The sequence below is a fragment of the Arachis hypogaea genome, chromosome 5 (assembly GCF_003086295.3).
Source record: "Arachis hypogaea cultivar Tifrunner chromosome 5, arahy.Tifrunner.gnm2.J5K5, whole genome shotgun sequence".
Classification (NCBI taxonomy): Eukaryota; Viridiplantae; Streptophyta; class Magnoliopsida; order Fabales; family Fabaceae; genus Arachis; species Arachis hypogaea.
The window spans coordinates 32,616,480-32,638,741 of record NC_092040.1 but is presented as its reverse complement, the minus strand read 5'-3'; the positions used below and the strand labels follow the sequence as shown (position 1 = coordinate 32,638,741).

The window sequence follows — 22,262 nt, the reverse complement described above, 5'->3', positions numbered from 1 at the left end:
TAAGTTCTTTGGTTCTTCAACTTACATTTACACATTTATTTGCTGCAAAAATTAGAGAGAAAATTTTGTTAGATTATGGGACTGGCGTGATTATTGGTAAATCTTCTGCTGTTATTTGAAAGACTTTCATTAATGTAAGTGAGTTTGTTTTACTTCTAATTATTTTATGTGAATTTTAACTAGTTGAATGTTTCCCAGTTTGTTTTCAGATCAAATCATTGGATATACTAATTAAAACAAAGCTTTCATATTTTGCTTTTTTATATAAAAATCTTAATATATTTGTTGTTTGTATGGTTTGAGATTTTGAATTCTTTTAATGTGTATTATTTATGTTGTGTAACTATATTAATGTTATTTAATTTTTTTCTTGAAAAAAATACAGGATTCTATTTGTAGTTCAAGAATTCATACTACATGTATAGAAGATTCAGAGTTCAACGTGATCTATATAAAATTGTGTAATCAATAAAAGATACTATATTAATTTATATTTAGAATCTTGCTTAGGTCCGTTGTATGGATGTTAGTTTCATTGTATTGAATATATAATTTTTTTTCATGTTATGCAGGATGTTATTTATAAGAATATCAAGTGTTCATATAGCTTAAGCTTGTTACACAATATATTAGCCCATTGATAATTAGACGGGAGCTACAACCATAGTTGTCAGAATCAAACTGGTAATTGAACCGGTCAAGTTACTGGGTCACTTGATTATTGGTTCAACCGGTAGGTCACTGATTGAACCTGTTGACTCGATACTATGCAAATAAAAAATAAAAATAGTAAAAAATTTAAAATTATAATTTAAAATACAAATTTTTACTAATATTTAAAAAATATCAAGTTATTCTAAAATAATATGGACAAAAAACAATAAGTATTTTGTTATTTTTATTCTTTAATAAATATTTTTTTTATTTTTATATTAAAATAATTATTATTTTTAAATTTTAATAATTTATTAATTAGTTTATATCTATTATATTATTATATACTACAAGTATTTATTAAAAAATAATACTAATAGATATTATATAATTATGAAAAAATAAATAAATTTATAATTATTGTTAAATATAAATATAATTAATTTAAAATAAATTAGATAGAAGAAAATTATTTGATAGAAGATATGTATATATATTATAATTTGCATTAGTAATAACGAAAATTATTACAGCTTGGTGGATGTGACTAATGTTACGTTTTCAAGAGGGGAGGGGTTTGAATTCCAGCTTTTAACATGTTGTTAAAATTTAACCCCTAACTGGTTTAGTTGGACCGAGCATTACCAAGTTTGACCGGGTTTGACCGGTTCGTACCGGTTTCCAACCTTATACGGTCCAAATATCAGACCAGACCGGTAAAAAATCCAGTTCATCGATTTTCTGGTTGAACCGACCGGTCCGATCCAGTTTTTACAACACTGGCTATAGCTTGCTTCATATGGATAAATGTAGTCTGCTTAATATCTAACTTTTATTAACCGTATCATGTTTAAAGTATATGAAAGACAATAATTATAATTTAATTTAGTTAAAAACAACTTACAATGTGTAATAGTTAAAGATAATATGTAAACAATTATGTATGTTTTTAGAAACAGTCAAATTATTGTGTAAAGATATTAAAAAATTTATTCTCCTGTTTCAAAACTTCTATGTTTTTTTTCAATCTCTTTACATACTTTGAAATAGTAAAAAAGATTAAAGTTATCTTAAAAAAAGTACAATATTTTAAATAAATTTAATTATATTGTTATTTTTATTACGTGAGAAATATTTTACTCAAATATAATAGTATATATGCAAAAGATGGATTCCTCCTCCCCTTAACTTTGTAAAGGTTAAATATTTCTAATTTGATTTAACTAATTTTTACAAAAAAAAGATGAATTAAAACAATGCTATTTGCACATTAATTAGATTTGTTACATACATAATTTGAGTAAAGGACATTTTCGTCCTTGACCTTTTTTTTCGTGGATATTTTCGTCTTCCAGCAATGAAAAATACATTAAAGCCATTGACCCTTGAAAAACGTGGACATCCATGTCCTTCCGTTGAATTTAGCCGTTTGAACTGAATGGAAAAGGCTGAGCTGGCATACGTGGCGCTGAGGTGGCACATGACGGAGGCCAGGTGGCATGGAGGATTTCGTAACAGGACATATAAGTCCCTAGAGATGAAAACGACGCCGTTTCATCTCCTCCTCTAAAAACACAGTTGAATCCCCATATACAATACCCAGAAGACCCATATACAATCTGAGACCTCTTCTTCTTCTTCTTCTTCTTCCATGGCAGTTTCATCGTGCCCTTTCTTCCTCTCTCGTCTCACAGACCTCTCACTCCACAACCCTCTCCACCTTCCAAATGAAACAAAAAAATAGACTAATTGTAATACAAAGCTAGTATCACCATCAACACAAATAATAAGAACAGCCGGACAAAACCAATAGAGGTTATTAGCAAATGCAGCTAGCTAACAGCAGCAGCAACAAAGCTACTAGCTACTCAGGAAACTGAAACTCCCAAAAGGCAAATTGAACTATAGAATTCACCTTCTCATATTGTCAAATGAGGACTTTGGCAAGAACGCATTTGCTTTCTTACTAAGGTCATGAAAATGCTACTATTGAGCGGGTATATTATTATTGTTATACCACCTTCTCAATGCTGATTGCACAACACTTCTATTAGCCAAAAATCCAAATGTTGCTCTCAACATTGCCAATCCATTGTAACCATTTGATGCTTCTGCTGCAGCAGCCACCTCCTCATTTTCTCTGTGAAATGTATCACATCATTCGCTGCATGATCATGATCAATTTGACTCGCATTCAATGCTTCATAATCACTATTATCAAAATTAAATGCCAAGGACTCCCTATGTTTACGCACCCACTCCACAACCATACTAGTAACCTTCCTGCATCTCCTCACCTTAAACTTAATCAAATTGGGACAACCAGAAGTAAGAGCTTCAATCCCCACATTGGATATAGGACACCCCTTAATGCAAAGCTTCTTGAGCGCAACACACTTGTTGGCAACACACTCAATCTCAGCGTCACCAATGGTATTAAGCCCACAAAGTGCCAACCCCTCCAAAGCCTTGCATTTGGAAGCAATTGCCTCAAGGCTTGAGGATGTTGGATAGATACCAATCAAAGCAAGTTCCTGTAAATTAATGCAGTGTTTGGCAACAAAAATCAAACCATCATCACCAATCCTATTGGTTCTCCACCCATCAACGTGAAGCTTCCTCAACATCCTGCAGTTCTTAGCAACTAGATTGAGACCCACATTTGAGCACTCAGCGATTTTCACAATGTGCAAAGTGTCCAAACTCAAACACTTAGACAAATCCACAAGACCCACATTGCTAACTTGAATCTTCTCAAGGTGAACATCAACCAACGCAGTGTGGAGGTTCCCAATCTTCTCAAGGGTGACATCTCAATCCCCCAAACATCCAATTACCTTCAAAGATCGAAGCCTTTTCGACCCAATCATAAGGGGCACGAAGCTCTGGCCATTCACGATCTCTTTCAAGCAAACAGAAGTCACCGACGTCGTTCCGGAACCAACCACCTCCTCGCCATCGTGGGCCCCACGCAACCGCTTAACGGAGAGCTCTTCCGAACCCTGGCAACGGCTAATGACAACGTTGATTTCCTTAATACCGAACACGCACAAAGCACAAGATAGCTTTTTCAACGCCTTGCAGTTTTTGCCAACAGCGGCCATTCCTGCCTCCGTTATCTCACGGCATCCACGGAGCTTGAGCCACGTTAGGTTAACGCACCAGAGCAAAATCAGGATCAAACCTTCGTCATTCACGCTCATTTTAGAAGGTGGAGAGGGTTGTGGAGTGAGAGGTCTGTGAGACGAGAGAGGAAGAAAGGGCACGATGAAACTACCATGGAAGAAGAAGAAGAAGAAGAAGAAGAAGAAGAAGAAGAAGAAGAAGAAGAAGAAGAAGAAGAGGTCTGGGATTGTATATGGGTCTTCTGGGTATTGTATGTAGGATTCAACTGCGTTTGAAGAGGAGGAGATGAAACGGCGTCGTTTTCGTCTCCAAGGACTTATATGTCCTGTTACGAAATCCTCCATGCCACCTGGCCTCCGTTACATGCCACCTCAGCGCCACGTATGCCAGCTCAGCTTTTTCCGTTTAGTGCAAACGGCTAAATTCAACGGAAGGACATGGATGTCCACGTTTTTCAAGGGTCAGGAGCTTTAATGTATTTTTCATTGCTTGAGGACGAAAATGTCCGAGAAAAAAAAGGTCAAGGACAAAAATGTCCTTTACTCAAATATAAATAGATTATAATAATATTATAGTTATTCTTTAAATTGAAAAAAGAGATATGTTTTGAAGCCGTGCAAGCGCACGAATTTACTACTAGTATTAATATATGAGGAAGTATATAGTTGATTGACAAGTGTTAATTTTGTTTAGTTGAAGAATGGCACAGATAAAACAAGAATTTAAAAACCATCTCAGTTATTCTTATTATTTTAATATTAATTCAAAATTAATGCTGTAAATGGTTATTTGTTGGATTGGTTTCAATACGTTGTGTAAAAAGAATCATCAAGTTGAGCGCAATCTTTTTGTTTTTGATATCAAAATTTGAAAATAAATTTTAAGCGCTATCTTTCTTTTTTTAGTGCATAGATTCCATTCAGGTTTAAAAATCAATTCTTTTTTGGATTCTCTCTATCTATTTCTCTTCTTCTATTCTTGCTTCTCTTTCTCTCTGATTGAGTACACAAATGGAATGCTGGTTCAAAATATATGGAGATATCACAAGCGAGGAAGAAGAAGTAAAGCAGCGATATATGGAGATATCACAAGCGACGAAGAAGAAGCAAAGAGCTCGCTGCTGATGGAAGCAGTAATGGTGACTGCTGATAATACAAAAAGGAGAGAGAGACAGAGAAATGCAGAACAAAGCAGAGAAGATGAAAACAACAGAGTGACAAAAGGAAGCACGACCGAATAAGGAGAAGAAGCCGGCAACGACGGTGATGGATTGAGAAAGAAGGAGGCTACGTCGAGAGAGAAAGGAAGAGGATTGAGGTGACGACGGTGGTGGAGGCCACGACGCAGCGTCACAGCCGCTTCTTTACCGATGGCGGCGGCGGGTGCTGCAAATGCGTCGAAGCAGTTCGTTACGACGTCGTTGTTCATTGGGGATCTGGACCCTGAGGTCGATGAGAACCTCTACGATTTGTTCGACCAGGTCGGACAATTGGTTTCGGTTTGTTTGCCCCCACCCTTTTCTCTAAATTATTTTTGTTTTGCTTTGTTTGTTTGAGTTTATTTTTTCTTTTTCTATGATTGTTTGTATGAACAAATGGGATGTCATTTAGTTAGGGCTTTTGGTGACATTGTGGAATCATTTCAAACCTTCAATCTTTGTTGTTAATTTTTGAAGCTGCAGATACAGTTTGTTTAGGAAGTTTTCCGGCTATTGTTGCAGAACAAAAGCGATCCCTTGGATTTTTATGCTGAAGGAAGAGAAGAGAAAATGCTTAGTCCACAGATGGAGGCATTTGGTTTAGGCAGTGACTTGAACATTCGCTGATTTGTGTGTGAACTGCTTTGGTAAGAATAATGCCTTGAGATGAAGACTAATTCTTTGTGTTTTTATCTTTTTGAAATAAGAAAAAATAGGTTGAAAGTAATCTTTTCTGATTGGGATTGTTTGTGATTCCTTTAAAGGAAGATGTTGGTTTAGTACTTTTATCTAATATCAACAACCTAGAAGAATTCATTTTCGACAATTGGAATATGCAAAATAGATCTTTAGTTGTGGTTTCTAATTGTGGAACTTAGGTCAACTTAAATAGTAAAACTCAATTCAAAATCGATTCGGTGAATAAACATGTAAACTTTAGAAATTGATATCCTTTCCGTATCCACTGCATCATTATAGCTACAAGTTGTGGCTATTTGTATACGTTTTTTAACCAGAACCAATGAATGATCCAATTTGTATTGATATTTTCAGTCCAATACTGATAATTATGTGCTAAAAAATCAGGGTGGTCAATTTGGTGTTAGTCTCAATCTTATAATGTTTGGTGTTTCCTTACTTCTTTTCTTATTGTATTTAGGCTTTTAGTAAATTTTAAAATTTACTTATTCCAATAGTATTTAACTGTTTATTATATGATGGCAAAGCATTGATTTATTATATATATACTCTTAACAATAAGTACTCAAGGTGCTAAGGAGATAGATTCTTTCATATTTATTATTTATGCGTTCGTTTGTGTGAAGAAGAATCATTATATGAGTTCATAATAATGGTATTGCTTCAAAAGAAAATCATCCCTTCTAAAATAAAGATTTTCATTTGGCTTTTTTACTACAAACAGAGGACTGATTTTGAAAAATGCAGCTTTTAGGATTCTAATTGCTTTTGCTTTCCCCAGTAAACTTGAAAATAAAACATGGTGTTTTAACAATATAAGACAACATCTTTGTTTTAGAAGTTGAAAATTTTTCATTTCAAATTTTACTGTCTTTTGTGAAATTTAACTATACCATATATCCTTATCCTTTTTAATGCTAGAATTGTTGTCGTGACAACATAACCATTTTAGTTGTTTTATTTTATTTGTTTTAAAAGTAAGCTAAAAATGATAACTAAGCATGTCTTCTTGAGTAGGCGTTCCTACACTCTATTCGATTCATGATTTCTATTTAAACTATATTGTTGGGATAAATAAATAAATAAATATGCATTGCAGCTATTCTGTTTGTGTTTAGTAGAATTATCCATATGCTAGCTTATTTTTCTTTCAAGCATTTTATATTTAAGGCTTCAATTCAATTTCTATGTTGTTTTACTAATAATTAAAATACAGATAAAATGCTTAGGATAAAATGTTCAATTCAATAACTCTATACAAGGAACACTTAGGATCACAGATAAAATGTTTAATGGTTTTCTTAAATTTGATACACAAAATTATCTAATAGCACTATTTTTTATCCCTCATTTTATTGAAGTGTCTTAGATAAATATTTGTTTTTTTCTTATCTTGCTTCATCATGGAAGTGTTTATTTATTGTACTTGACAAACTTTTATGCTCTTTGGAAATGTTTTGAGTTTTATTGCTAGATTGTGCTAAGTAGTATTACTACTATTCTAAAGTTGAATCATTCCAAATTAAACTGAATTTAGTCTTGGAGACATGAACTACCAAATGATAACTTGAAAGTTTAGGTGTTTAGATATACTAATATGTACATTGTGCGTATGGTTGTTTGATAATATGCATTTGCAGGTGGTCGCACCAAAGACAAAGTATCGGTTTTCCTTGGTAAAGTTTAGTATACTTTAGATTTTTTCCTTGGTAAAGTTGCTTTTTTTTTGCTTATGTTAATTTAACTATCGGTTTTCAAGTGCTCTTTCGCATTCTCAGTTATCTTATTTATTGTGCATGTATGTACCATCATATAGTATATATATCTAGCAGTAATTTTTTATATAGGGTGTATAAATTTTCAAATTGAACCCACTAGAACTTGATTTCATAAAAACACTTCATCATATATATTCTTAACTAATTGAAATGGCACAAGGTAACAATAGTTTCTTTTATATAGTTTTTTTTGGTATTATTTAATTTGAAATTTCAGCACATTGCAAATCTTGCAACAAAATTTTGGTATTACATGTAGCTGCATTTAACTGATTATATTTTGTTGTAGATTGCTCATAATATTGACTGGCAGAACAAGGCATATAGCAAGATGTGTCGATAAGCATTTTCGTTAAGCTAAGTTAACACTTTCAAAAAACTTTTGCAGATAAGAATTACCTTAAACCTTAAGAATAATTTAATATAACGATATGCAATTTGCATGTTACGTACTCTTCAAAAGTAATTCATGTGAACCAATGAGATCTACTTGGTTCCTCCCTTTTTTTTTTTCTTTTTCAATACTTTAGGTAGAATTGGTATTTGGTTTCATTTTCTATCTTCCATTATTGATTTTATATTCTGTTCGTATTCAGCAATTTATTTTCTAAAGAATAGTATATGAAAAAGTGAAAGCATGATATAACAATAGAAAATACCAAATTTACCGTTGACTTTACCATAAAAATAGAGAATTGGTTTATGTGAAGGGAAGATTGAAATATATTCTTATTTTTGTTTTTTATTTTCACTATTTATCTAACAAAATTGAGAACAAAATGCTTGAATTTTTCAATTTTGAGTAATTAAGTTCAATTCAGTTTGTGCTAATAAATCATTTGGTTCAAATTAGTTCTCAAATAGTCTTTTGTGACTAATATTTGTGTTTTTCTTTCAGGCTCATCTTCATGAGTGGAAAGCTGTATGGAATGCAAAGATAATATCTTGATGCCATCATTATTAGAAGTACCAAAATGAAATTGAGGACTAACAAGTAGATTATGGATTGTTACTATTCTGTGATGAAATTTTTTGCTAACAATTTCGTCTTGGTGATTCTATTTTTTGAAAAACTTTTAAGCTTAATGGGTCATCAAAATTTTTCTGTTTGTGTCCGTACACTTTTAATTTTAAGAGGATTACTAAGTTACTTAAAGATCATATTAGAAATTTGATCCCTCAAAAATACATTAACATGAGCTTAAAATGATTTGTGGTATTTTCACCCTTAATTGACAATTTTAAAGTCTCTTTAGATTAATATTTTAGATTTTCTTCTTACTTATATTGAGTACGAGACTTTACCTACATTAATATTTTAGATTACTAAGTTTGTCGATTTATTTATTTATTTAAATTTTATGATTTTAAATTCTTTGATGTAACTAATATGCATATGCTCTGCTCTTAGGTTTGATCTTCTTGACATTATAAATTCACGGTGATCCACAGACGTTCATTCCAAGTCTCAATGTATACTATTATTATTGTTTAGCTCCAATAAGATTGGTGTTATTGTGAGTATATTAGAATTGGACATAAAAAATTAAGTCTTTCTATTATTCTTAACTTGGTGTTGGTGTGTAACTGTGTGATGGATTTAGTGGAGAGTTAAATCAAATTATAATACATTTCAAATTTTACTGTCTTGTGTGGATTTATTGTTTATAGTTAATATTTATTTTATGTATAATTAGAATATAAATTATTTTTATGAAAGTTTTAATGTTTGGATTTATAACAGTAACAGAGTAATAATATTTATATAAACACATATATATAATAACCTTTCTATTTAAGTATAATTCATTAATATAAACTCAAAAAATAATAAGATTATTTTAGTCTTTATAAATAAATAATACAATAATATTATATTTTATACGATAAATTTTTATTTCAAAAACCTTTTTAAATCAAAAATAATAACTATTAATATTAATAAATAAATAACAATAAATTTTTATATTGAAATAAAATTTGGCTAGTCCGGGTTTTACACCAGCTGAAAACAAAAATTGAAAAGAATTATGGTGCCTACTAATGGACTTTATCCGGTAAGTCCACGTGACTTTGTTCGTGGCAGGTAAGTGATGTCTCTCTCTTTCTTATTGCGGCGGTTGACAGTACTCGCTGCTCTGATCGATGAGTTTATTTTGTTTCACACTTTAACTTTCCCTTGTCTGGGAAGGAATCAAGAATAGTGGTTGATCGTCTTTCGGGTACTCTCGAAATCAAACAGGTAAACCAATATCTACTATTCTCGCCACCAATTTATGTAAAGAAAATAAGGATCTTCATCTTCTTATCATGTGTCCTTGGCAACATAATTTTAGCATGCACTTACCTTTTCTAGCATGCCATCTATCTGTTTGATGAAAGAACAAATTCTTTGTGTGTTTATAGAATTGATTTCTGAAGTAATAATAGAATTGATTGTTAAACTATTGATCTCTCAGATGCTCAAAGATTCCTCTGAAGATCAGGAATTAAGTAATATGAAGGTAAAGCTGTAAATCTCCCTTTTTGATTTAAAGAACTTGAAAGAATTTGCACCTCTTTCCTTTGGTTTTGAAGCAATTTCAGGGGTAATATCTGTGGCAGGTTAGAAATTATGATACAGCAGAAAGTGTAGCTCAGAGGTAATAATGTTGATTTCTATTTCTCTGTCTCACTAAAAATAGTAGTTCTAAGTTCATACTTCCTAGAATGATCTGCATGAATTTTCGGTGTTTCTGGAATCAAATATTACAATTTTTTTGACATACAATATTAGTTTCTTGTGTTTGGATGGGATGCAGCTTAAGGAATAATCATGAGGAATCAGCCAAGGTTTCTTCATTTCCATTGGATTTGGGTAGCCGTTTGTGCCCCGTGGATTCTCTTGAACCAACTTCTATTAAGGAAGCTGGAAACTTTTTCTTGGTTCATAAAGTAACCCAGTCCTCACCTTCCCCTGCAATGTGTTTTGTGGCAAAGGTTCCTCAAGATGAACAAGAATCTCATATTGTAGCTTTTAGTTCAGAAGATGGATCCCGGAAGTTGGATGACGAGTCAACTTCATCTAGGACCATAGGTGTACGGGATGTACATATTGTAAGAACTATTTAACTGCATTATAAGCTTTCACTGCACATCAAATTGTCAATTTTTTATTTCTACTGCATTGAAGGTCTTCTTGTGCACAAATAGGAATAGCATCATAAATCTCATCGCCAGGCACAAAATTTATGGTTAATACCTGGCAAATATTTGTTCTCGTATTTTCCAGTCTATGCGGTTAATGGAGGACTTCCTCCATCTTGCTAAAGAAAATACAGAAAAGGATCTGGAAACATGTGGCATACTTGGTGCTGTACACGTAAGAATAATTCAAATCCATAGCTATATTATGCCTTTGGCTGTCTTATCTCAAATTTTCTTGTGCTCTTAAAAGACTTTAGTATGACTGAGCTATTATAAATTTTAAAATTAAAATATTTCCATAGGTATGTTCTATTTATCTTGTATTGAATATTAGAGATTTCTGGTTAATCTTTTCTGAAAAAAGAATGAAGAACCTCTCATCTGATAAAATGCTTTGCACTGATATGATTCTTTCCTACAATTCTCCAGGAGAATGGAACCCTCTATATGACTACTCTGATCATACCTAAGCAAGAATCAGCTTCCAATTCTGTTAGTATACATATTGCTCTTTTACATTCTTTTAAGTTTGGTTTTGAAATCTGAGTTTGATTTCTATGCAGGAGCACTAAAAAACTGTTACATTTACATACAATTAGGTGCATATATAAAAGTGGTTTTGTTTAGATAGTAAGTGTGAAAGTTAATTGGTTTTTTTAGTGTAGCAGATTCTATTTGGATGTCAGTATAAAAAACACTTTGACACTAATTGTGCATAGAATTTAAAGTCTTGTGCATAGAAATTAAAATCTTCAATATTTTTAGCACATAATTTTTTGAGGGCATAATATTTTATTGCTGCATTTTGCTAACTTGATGCACTAAATCACAGTGTCAAGCTACAAATGAGGAGGAAGTTTTCAAAATTCTAAATGAAAGATCTCTTTATCCTGTGGGATGGATCCATGTATGTCTTCCTACCTTCATCACTTTGTTAATTGAGTGAGTCTGTTGGTGTGTTCCCTGGTAGCTTCAGTTTCTGGCCTTTACAGTGAATTTGAGAATTGGGATTTTAGAGGGGATGAGAGGAAAGGTAAAAACTTGGTGAGTAAAGTGGAATCCATTTTGAAGCCCTTCTCTTTCTTCTTTTCCCTCTAAGACCCCAACTCAAACACACATCGGAACTTTACAAACAAAGCCTTATGGCTGGATTGGATTGGATTGGATATGGCAATCTATTAAATAGGGTAGTACTTTTCTGAAAATTCTGTATTTAGTATGGTAATCACTGAAGCACACTCACAGTTCATATATGAATTAAACTTGTGAAATGTTTCTCCATTGTTATTTCTGAAATTGTGTCTTGTGTAAGATATTAGAACACAAATTATAAACTCTTATGGAAGACTATATCCTTCTTTTTATCCCATGTTACCATACTGAGATCAGCAACAGCCATTCTTCTTGAATTGGCTTCTCTAACCGTCATCATATTTCGAAAAATTTTTAGACACATCCTTCTCAAAGTTGTTTCATGTCATCAGTGGATCTGCACACTCAATATTCCTACCAGGTGATTGACCGAAGTATCATTTACTATTCCTTGCCCTTTTTCTTTCATGTAAAAGGATTTCTTTGTTCAATAACTTCACATCCGGATATGAATGTCATACATGTTCATAACATTTTATCATGTGAATCAAATTGAAATTTGATTAACACCATGACTGAATATTCCTTTTACAATGTGTGTAAAAGTGCTACACTATGACTGAATATTCCTTCTAACAATGACTCAATGGAGTGCAGGTGATAATAGTAATCAAAGTAACTCTTAAACTGACTTGAAATATATTCAAACTTTTCCCTTTATACACTGCTGTTTAACTCGCTGTTTGGCTTTAATATGTCAGATGATGATTCCTGAGGCATTTGCCATTGTCCTAGCTCCTACTGATACCTCAAGGTCTAGTTGTCTTGAATTTTATGACATCAACAAATGCTGACCAAATATCTACTCTATTTTACTAGAAATCCATGTGTTGTTTATCTTGAAAAGTTCTTACTCTTATAATTGCATCCAATTTGCATATATGGTTTAAAAAAGGGTTGGGTGGGTGAAAAATGTTTTTGAACAAGTCTATCTTATTTGTTAGCTTTAATCTGATATGTAATATGAAGAGACTCTTTATCTATAGTATTAAGGACAAATTACGCTCACATTGTATGATATTTGGTGAAATTGAACCCGGCTTTTAGAATATTATGCATTAACCTCCCTTGAAATTTAGGTGATATAGACGTGTTGCCCTTGAATAATTAAAACACAGCGACAAATAATTATTGCTAAAAATGAATTTGTTACTGTTTTTTTAATTTATGAGTATGCTGTTTTTGAATTTTTGTTGATATATTTATTGATTTCAGAGTTTAAGCCTTTAGGGTGATTATTTGTCGCCGTGTTTTAATTTTAAACCAAATTGATGCTTTTAAAAAATTAACAAACAGCAGTTATCCCATGTTATTGATTTAGAGCAAGGAAATCATGGAGATGACGCCATTCTTGGAGGTCTTGGGAGTGATGATGATGATGATATTGTATTTTTCTGATGCAGAAGACGGTGGCTCAAGCCACTCTATTTTCTAATGTTTTTTACTTCATTCTTTAACTGCAAAATTTGGTTTTTGATTTTTTTAATGCTGAATTTGATTGATTCTGTGGAAATTTAGGCACATTTTTATTTATGATTCATGGAATTGAGAATTGGATTGTTTGGTACTGCTTTATATGTATATACTTGTTCCATGTCTTGGTGCTAAGTCTCACAAATATTCTCAATTATTTATAGTTACGGTTTCCTTATTGAATGAGATTTTATTTTTCCAAAAGAAATCATAGAGGATGAGTGTAAAGTTGAAGATGATGATGACAAAAGTGATTGGAACATATATTTTAAGAGTGTTTTAAAAAATCTTTTGAGTTTGTAAATTGACAAGATCATATAGTTTTGGTGTGCTTATTTATCTTTTATTTATTATTTTATTATAAACGAGTTTTTCATTTCAACCACGGTTGAATCAGTTGAATCTTTAAACTAATGAACCAGCAGCTAGAGTGGTTCGATTTTTAGAACCTTGGTATATAGTTCAATATCTCTTAATTTTTCAAATTGATTTTCATCATGAATGTTATATGTCCATTTACATCCCATTGACCATTAGATAATACGTGGATTATTTTGCTTGAAAGGGGTTCATTTAGTGGGTTAACACACTATTTCACATACACAAAACAACTATAGTAAATGGCAATTTTATTTGTTGATAGTAAAACAAATGCTGTCGTTGTCGACCGAACAAAAACTAACCTAACATTAGGTGAATCAAGTTATAATTGATATTTGCGGTTATTACTTCCCTAGATGTCAAACATATTTGCGTACACGTTTAGAAGCTAAAGCTGTTCATAACCAATCATGCTACATATATATGATCCAAGACAACAATAGAGATGCAACTAATGAAAATCCAAAGAATATCCTTACATTATATCTTTTCAACCTATACATTGTATCTTTCAACCTAATTAATAACGAGGGCCGGGGCAAGAAAGAGCCTAAAAAAAAAAGCCAGAGTTTCATAAGGAAATAAAATAACAATTTAAAGCAAACACACGTTCTAGATCCAAGGCAAAACCAAGTCTTTTTTAACTATTTGAAGTCAGAAAGTGAGACTTTTTTACTCTTACATAAAGTGTTATATTCTCAGTTCTCACGCTCACCACATTAATTATCTTTATATGAATAGTAACTTATTATTCTTTTATATTCTAGACAAAAGTTTAGCATTAGAGAAATCAAATGCAATTAAATGATCTCCAACAATGTCTTGACACATATATTTGGACCTATCTTAAATAGAATTGGTTATCAATGTTGTTGAATGAGTTAATATTTAATTAGTATGTGAAGTTTTAATTTATTCAATTTAGTCCTAAAATTTTATATTCGTGACTCAAGTTAATTTTTTAACCATTTCTTGTTAATAATGTGCTAACATGCATGTTAACATAAATTATTAATGTCATATATTAACATATTATTTGTCCACATATAATAAGATAATGACGTGTTACTTAGTGACACGTATTATGTTAATATGTACAGACTATGTAGCAGTTTGTTCATGTATTGCTTTGGGTCACACGTATAACATTATTTGTTTATGTGTCATCAGCATATTATCATTACAAACGACTCAATTTGATCTCAAACGACTTAATTTGATTCCTAAATTTTATAAAGTGTCACAGATTAATCTTTGAAATTAAAAGCCATGCATCAAAATAGTTCATGCACCGATTTTTTTTTTTCATAAATTTAAAATTTTTAATATTTTTAAATATATTAATTTTCTTCTATTATTAACATATTGCTAAATTTTTTTAAATATTTTTTATTTTTAATTTTAATCATACAATTTTTTATAATAATTTAATGTTAATAAATTTGACAATATGTAATTATGTTTTATTAATAAGAGAATTATATGATTGACTAAAATACATATTTTATTTTTGGTCCAAAATACACATTTTTATAGAAAATAAAATCTTTATAACAACTTATTTAATTTTTATTTAATTTATTAAGAATCATTATCACTAATTAATTAATAAAAATAACTACATATGTAAAAATTATTAAAACTGATTAGTTTGAAAAATAGGTAAAGAGAGAGATTAATTTATCTTTAATATAAAAATTAATACTTGTTACTGTTTTCCCGATCTTTTAAATTTGTCATCAAAATCAAACATTCACACATATTTTATATAGCCATATATCTCATTGGAATTTGAAATGATTATTGACCTAATCCATCAAGAAACAAATAAACGTAATAAAGAAAAAATATGTAAACTTTTTTGAGAAATACAAGCCATTCAAGTAATTTTTGAACCAATTTTATAATCAAGTCTGTGTACTTCTTTTTGTTGATGTTGTTGTTTATTATAAAAAAAAATTGAATATCGTTAAAATTATTGGTGGATTTATCAAATAAATAAATCTGCTAGTAGTTTATTGTCAGATTGAATTTGACCATATAAATGATATCAAAAAATTTTTACTGACAAATTATTTCATCCGACGTTAATTATTGTCAGATTTTTCTGACAATAAATTTGGTGCCGTATTATGTTTATGGCGCTTAATTACTGTCGAATTATTCTGCTAGTAAATATCACGGTAGTTGTTTTTTTTTGTATAATTAGTGCATAATTAATAGTCAAATTCAAATTTTTGTTTACAAAATTAAGGCACAAATTCAAAATTATCATAATCAATTGATGATTTTATTAAATATCAATTATTTGAATATAATAAAAAGTTAAGAAATAGAATACAATGAAATAGGCATAAAAATAATTAAATCCTTAAACCCTACGGATCCCGGTAATCGTCGTTGTCATCGTCTTTCCCTTGCTGAGACGGCAGAGTAAGTGTTGATGTTGGGGCCCTATCTGTTGGTACCAGCAGCATCGCTGCCTCCAGCGCGCATTTGCTCGTTGTACACATCCATCTGCTCTTGCAAATGTTCTAGCCACTCTAGCTTTTCCGTCAACTCAGAGCTAAAGGCAACGATGTCTCCCATGCGTGCAAGAAGCTCATTGTACCTTTGCTCAGGTTACTGAGCTTGTTGGTGAAGCTCTTGTGTGAGCTTCTGAAATGCCTTCTTCAAGCAGACAACTTTCTCGGGATTGGTAGGACTGGTGACAGAGGCATATGAAGCCACCAATGCGGAGGTGCAGATGCCACTGGTGAAGAACGACCCTAACCCGAAGAAGCGATTCTTGTAGGGCTCAGAGGCAGTCTCATGCCAAACCCTATCAGGATCTACCACTGAGGCATCAGAGCCGAGGTCATCCCCACTAGGCGGCTGAGATTACTGGATCGCGGCCTCCAATCTCTGCGTGTAGTCTTCCTGTGTAACACAAGTTATGATTATGATGACAGTTAATTGACTTTAAACCGAACAAATTTCAAAGTTAGAATTAATTGAAACTCACATAGTAAGCCGCAGACCGCTCATCAGCAAATCTCTCGATGTTAGCCTTCAATATATGGGTATACTTGAAGGTCTCCGCCAATATCGCCGCATGATCCAATAACTTAGACTACACATATTGAAACTAACTAATAAAATAAATCAAGTAACAATTAATTCAAGTAATAATTAACAAAGATTAGCAAATAAACTACATACCAGCCTGCTCTTTGTCTTCATGAAAGTCGCCGACCCACCGGTATACTTTGACGACCTCGGCGAAGCCTTGTTAGTTCTGTTTGTCGTACGATGATACTTGAACCCCTCATCAGTACTTATGCTATTTTTACAAAGCACAAACTATCAGCAAGTTCACCGAGTCATCTCAAGTAATACTACGGGAGTAGATTATTGTTCTCATGAGGATCAACGGATTAAGCAAGTAATAGTCAAGTGATTATTCTAGTCAGACAAGCACAAACTTAGGGTTTCACTAGCAAATAGCATGAAAATAGAGAATTAAACCAGAGTAAACTAAAATTGGTTGAGAAAGTAATGTGATTAAGAGAGTTAAGGCTTTAGAGATGTTGAGATTTCTGAAAAAATGCTTTTCACTCTCTACCTTGACTATGCAAAGATGTATCTATGGCAAATCATAAATAATCAAACTCCAATTTCTTGGTAATTCAATTTATCTAATCATAATCAATTATCAGTTTCTTGATTAATCATTGTGACAAGAGGTTATGAAGGTTGTAGAAGGCTTAGAGAAGGGGGTTAAATCTATGACCTTATTTTGTGTTACTGAAATAACCCTTTAAAACAAACTTTCAATTCTGATTCTGTTTGAACTCAGCAGCGAAAAATTTATGAGGAAATTTATTTTTGTCTCATAAATATCAGAAAACAGAACAGAGCAGGGAAGAGAGAAGCTGACACCATCATGTATCCTGGTTCAGTTACTTTGTACAATGCAACCTACATCCAGTCTCCACCACAACAGTGGTGGAATTTCCACTATAGTTAAAGTATTACATGCACCAATTCCACAGGATTGACACAATCCTTTCACTCTCAATTTCTAACCTAACTTGACTTGGTTATACTAATACCTAACTATTCACTCTTAGTGCTCACCCAACTAAGAAAGGGGTACCTTACATGTACAAGATACAAGACATATACTTAACCTAAAAAAATATGAAATTAACTCTAAACTTTTCACTCATGTGTATCTCTCTGCCTTTTTTTCCTCTTAGGCTCTTTCAATGACTCACTCATTCAGCCTTTTACATCAAGAAATTACAGAAAGATAAACATTGAAAAGAAAAATACAATCTGTAAAACAAGAAGGAGATTGACTCTTCAACAGCCTCTTTGCTATGTGATAAACCAGATTAGCTAGCCTCTGATTTAGTTCTTCATTTTGGTGGAATGCTCCTTTGACTAGGAAACATTGTCCAAGTAGATGAACTTTTTCAGAGAGCTCTTCTCAGAACATAAGCTTCAACACTCTGGTTTTCTCTCCTTGGCTTCTTAATGGTGAACCAACTTCTTTTGTAACTCCTTGCATGTTGCTAAGTTGCTTTCTCCTAGGTCAACTCTCGAGTTTTGTGCTTCACCAACCACCTTCTCACTTTTTCCCATTAATCCTCAAAATAGGAACTTTGGTTCTGACCTTCTCTTGTTGACCGAAAGCCACAGAACAGCAGAAACATATATCTTCAATGGTAAACCCAGATCTTGGCCATTGAAATCAACTTGGTTCCCAAGACACATTTGTGACTGTAGATGCACAGCAGTGGGAGCAGAGATCATCTTTCCCATGTATCTCAGAATGGATAGGCAGAACGTCAAAGATAAAGAGAAGAAGATATGATGCATGTATAAGGAAATGAAATCACCTTTTAGCTTCTGACTTTTTGATGCAGTTTGATGTGGATGATTAGACTTTAGCCTTTCTACTTAACCTTCTCTTTCTTGCTTCTTTGGTGAATAACTTAGGGACTAAGCATTCTCTCTCTCTCTCTGATTTCTGACCAAGATGAAAAAGTGAACATTGCTTTTGGTGTGAGAGCAAATTGGAGGGATCAGCTTGGAGTGATGGATACGGGCTTGAATTGGTTTTGATTTATGCAACCCGTTTTATTTTTTTGGCCCATCTGACTTCATTTCTTTGATTCCTTTTGGCTATTGTTGTTTTTTGTAGCTTACAGGCCTTGTTTATATTTTCCATTCAATTAGGCTGCTGCTTTGTATTGATTTTTGGCCTGCATCACTCAATCAAAATAATCAACACTAATTGAGTAATTAGCCCAATAATTTAATGTTTGTCATCATCAATTATATTAGTTAATTTCCTAACTCAACAATCTCTCCCTTGATGACAAACATAATTAATCATTAACCAAAAGGAATTGAATTTGAATTGAGTTGAGAAACTTGCCTTTGATTTTTGTTACTTGCTTTTATGTTGCTCCCCCTTTCCTTTTCAAGAGTAGCTCCCTCTTGATTTACGCACTTTTCTTCCTTCCTGTTTATTATTCTTTTCTTCCTTCCTGTTTATTATTCTTATAGAGAACATAAAAGGAGCTACACATAATTCTATTTGATTAAGGGAGTTTATACAACCCACAACATATGAAAGCAAGTTCCAATTCTCATGTCAATACATTGACTACAGCAGCACAGTTTGCAAATCAAATTTTTATGCCCAAAACTAACAGCAGCAGTAATAAACCAAAATTCACAATTAAAATCACAAAAAAATTTAATAGCAGCAATTAAATTCAGCACAGCTATTACTCCCCCTTTCGTCATCAAGGGTGGAGCATAGTCAACATCAAGTAAAGTCTGCACGTAGTCTAAAAACACTTAATTAAGTCAAAGTAAATGCAGAAGTTGTTAAGGTATTACAGTCATCTGAAATAACAAAAGTAGTTCAAAAGTAACAAAAGAAACATGATTCATGAGACAAAAGTGAGCAGACAGCAGCAGCTTTATGAGACAAATCTAGGCATCTAAACCAGTTCTCTCTGAATCATGTTCCTCTTCAGCATCAGTGGCAGGATCTTCATCTTGTTGAAGATTATCAATGAACTTCATAAATACAGCCACTCTATCCCTTGATTTTCAGAGGAAATTCTCATGCTTGATTGCTAGCTTCCTTTGTTCCTTACTCATGGCAATCATGTGATTAGATTGGGAGACAAACTCCTGGACTACATCTTTGACAATATTAAGCAGAGCAGATTCCTCAGGAAGTGCCCTTGGTGGAAGGAGAAGGAGATTCCTCAGGAATGAACTCATCATCTTCATCATCTAGAACCACTCTCTCAGATCGAGTAGTTCCTTTTTGCTGTTTCACTGCACCACCTCCTTTTAGATATAAATGTCTATTTTCATAATTCTCATTGGACAAGTCAACACCAAAATGCTCAAATATACAAGTTAGAAACATGCCATAAGGAAGGGCTTTGTCTTTCTCACTTCTAACATAGTCAAACATGTATCTAACCATCAAATAAGCAAAAGAAATTTTTGTTTTGGTGAGCAAGGCATATAAGATAAGAGAGTTAGTATAAGAAACCCTTTGATATAAACCACTTTGAGGAAGAATGATGTGGTTGAAAATTCGATGCAACTGAGCACATTCATATCCTAGGGCTTTGTGAGTGGGTGTAATGCCATCAATCAAGAAAACATGTCCACAAATATGAGCCAAAACATCATTGTAAGAAATACCAACTCCTTCATCCCACTTAACAGAGGTATAAGCACAAACCCGAACATCAGTATATTTCAAAGAATCACTTATGGTTTCATTATTTAAAACAATATCTCGGCCTTTGACATAAGAATGTACACTGTCCTCATGATATGTCATGTTAGCATAAAACTCTTTGACCAAAAGAGGATACACAGGCTTTTTGATGTTAAAATAGTGATTCCAGTCTAAAATTCCAAATTTTCAACATATTGAAAACCTTTCTTTTTTAGGTTTGAAAAATCAGCAAGAAAAGAGGGACACAGGGTACAGTACTTAATAACTCCTTCATAAAAAGTCATTGTTCATAGCAGACCTAAATCTATGAGGATTATAGTTGGAGTGAGATGTCATGAAGTGGGATTTATGAGTAAAAAGATCAATGTCTAGTTCTCTTATAGATTTGAGAGGGAGACGAGGTTTACCTCTTTGAGAACGCACAGGAACAGACCTTGTCTTAGGTTGTGTGGGCTCAGAGGTAGGTTCAGGTGCTGCTGGTCATTTCCCTTTCGATGAACTCGGCTTCGACGACCCAGGTTTGGATGGAGGTTCCTTTAGAGGTGGCGTTGGCTTGGCTGAGGGAGTGAACCTTGATGGGTTCTTGGTACGAGCCATTGGATCAGACCGAGGAGGTGAGGTAGGAGAAAAAGGAGAAGGAGTGAAGGTTCGGTCCTAAGAACGAGTTGAGGGTTTTGGTCTTGCTGAAAGTTTGTAAATCTTTTCAGGTGGTGGCTGTTGTGAAATAATTTTCTTCCTCATTTGGGTGGTTTCTGAATATTGAAGGAAGAGAAGCAGTAAAGGTAGTGGGGAGAAACCGAAGGGTTGGAGGAGTTATGGAGGGAGAAGAAGAAGTGTTGGTAATCGTAGCCAAACAAAAGTTTCTCAAACCATGCAACTGCATCACCACTGATTTGACTTGAAGGGACTTGACATCATAAAGAGAAAGATTTTATTTTATTTAAAAAATAAAACAGGAAATTAATTTTAAAATTTAAAAATCTTTTTGACTTAAAAAAGGATTAAACCAAAATGAAATATTTTTGGACTTTAATGACAAAAAAATAAACTGGAGCACACAAGGCAACAAAAAAAAGCAAGAAAAAGTATGTAGCATTCATATTGGGCCCAGAGGTGGTTTGGATTAATAAAACATATTGGACCACCCATAATTTGATTTTTGAGGTTGGCCCAAATAACTCTGCACTAGTAACAAGACCTAAGAACGCTGATTGATGAGAAGGTTCTTCATTTGCCCAGAATTGTCTCATACCTGTTTATGAGACAAAAACTCCAACAAACACATAAGCAACTTAATAAAGAATCATAGCTTAAAATCCCTAGACTAGTCCTAAGCATACAGAATCTGTCCTCAGCTAGTGATTTTGTGAAAATATCTGCTAATTGCTCCTCTGATTTACCAAATTGAATGCTAATATCCCCTTTTTAAACATGTTCTCTTATTAAATGAAATTTCACTTCAATATGCTTAATCTTAGAGTGCAAAATTGGATTTTTAGAAATATTAATGGCACTCATATTATCACACAACAAGAGAATATTTTCAGCATTTAATTTGTAATCAGCAAGATGTGTTTTTAACCACATGAGCTGAGAACAACAAGAAGAAGCAGCTATATACTCAGCCTCAGCAGTGGATAAAGCTACTGTTGGCTGCTTCTTACTTGACCAAACATTCAAGGACTTTCCAAGGAAGTAACATAAGTCTGATGTGCTCCTTCTATCAAATCTATCACCGGCAAAATCTGCATCACAATAACCATCTGCAGAAAAATTATCAATCTTAGGATACCAAAGACCAAAATTGGATGTGCCATGAATATATCTAATGATCCTCTTAACTACAGAA

The 22,262-nt window shown here is 32.8% G+C and overlaps 2 protein-coding genes across 12 annotated transcripts; one reads left to right on the top strand and one right to left on the bottom strand.

The window, feature by feature from the left end:
• Positions 1-2,729: 2,729 nt before the first annotated feature.
• On the bottom strand, positions 2,730-3,857 carry LOC112803401 (F-box protein SKIP2-like). The gene is made up of 2 exons (XM_072238067.1): positions 3,492-3,857; positions 2,730-3,449 (listed from the first exon to the last, which is right to left on the bottom strand). Exons 1-2 carry the CDS (start codon positions 3,855-3,857, stop codon positions 2,730-2,732), a joined length of 1,086 nt encoding a protein of 361 aa, XP_072094168.1.
• Positions 3,858-4,672: 815 nt separating this feature from the next.
• Positions 4,673-13,387, top strand: LOC112801127 (AMSH-like ubiquitin thioesterase 2). Of its 11 annotated transcripts, XM_025843692.3 has the most exons (11): positions 4,673-5,278; positions 5,462-9,697; positions 9,915-9,959; positions 10,060-10,097; positions 10,257-10,551; positions 10,727-10,816; positions 11,071-11,133; positions 11,474-11,548; positions 12,092-12,154; positions 12,495-12,547; positions 13,115-13,387. In XM_025843692.3, exons 3-11 carry the CDS (start codon positions 9,915-9,917, stop codon positions 13,134-13,136), a joined length of 744 nt encoding a protein of 247 aa, XP_025699477.1. In that variant the 5' UTR covers positions 4,673-5,278; positions 5,462-9,697; the 3' UTR covers positions 13,137-13,387. The 11 variants fall into 11 exon arrangements, 10 of the variants coding, with proteins under 10 accessions (XP_025699477.1, XP_025699476.1, XP_025699479.1 ...); XM_025843691.3 differs by having other exon boundaries at positions 12,495-13,387; XM_025843690.3 differs by lacking the exons at positions 4,673-5,278; positions 12,495-12,547 and having other exon boundaries at positions 9,411-9,697.
• The last annotated feature ends 8,875 nt before the right edge of the window (positions 13,388-22,262 follow it).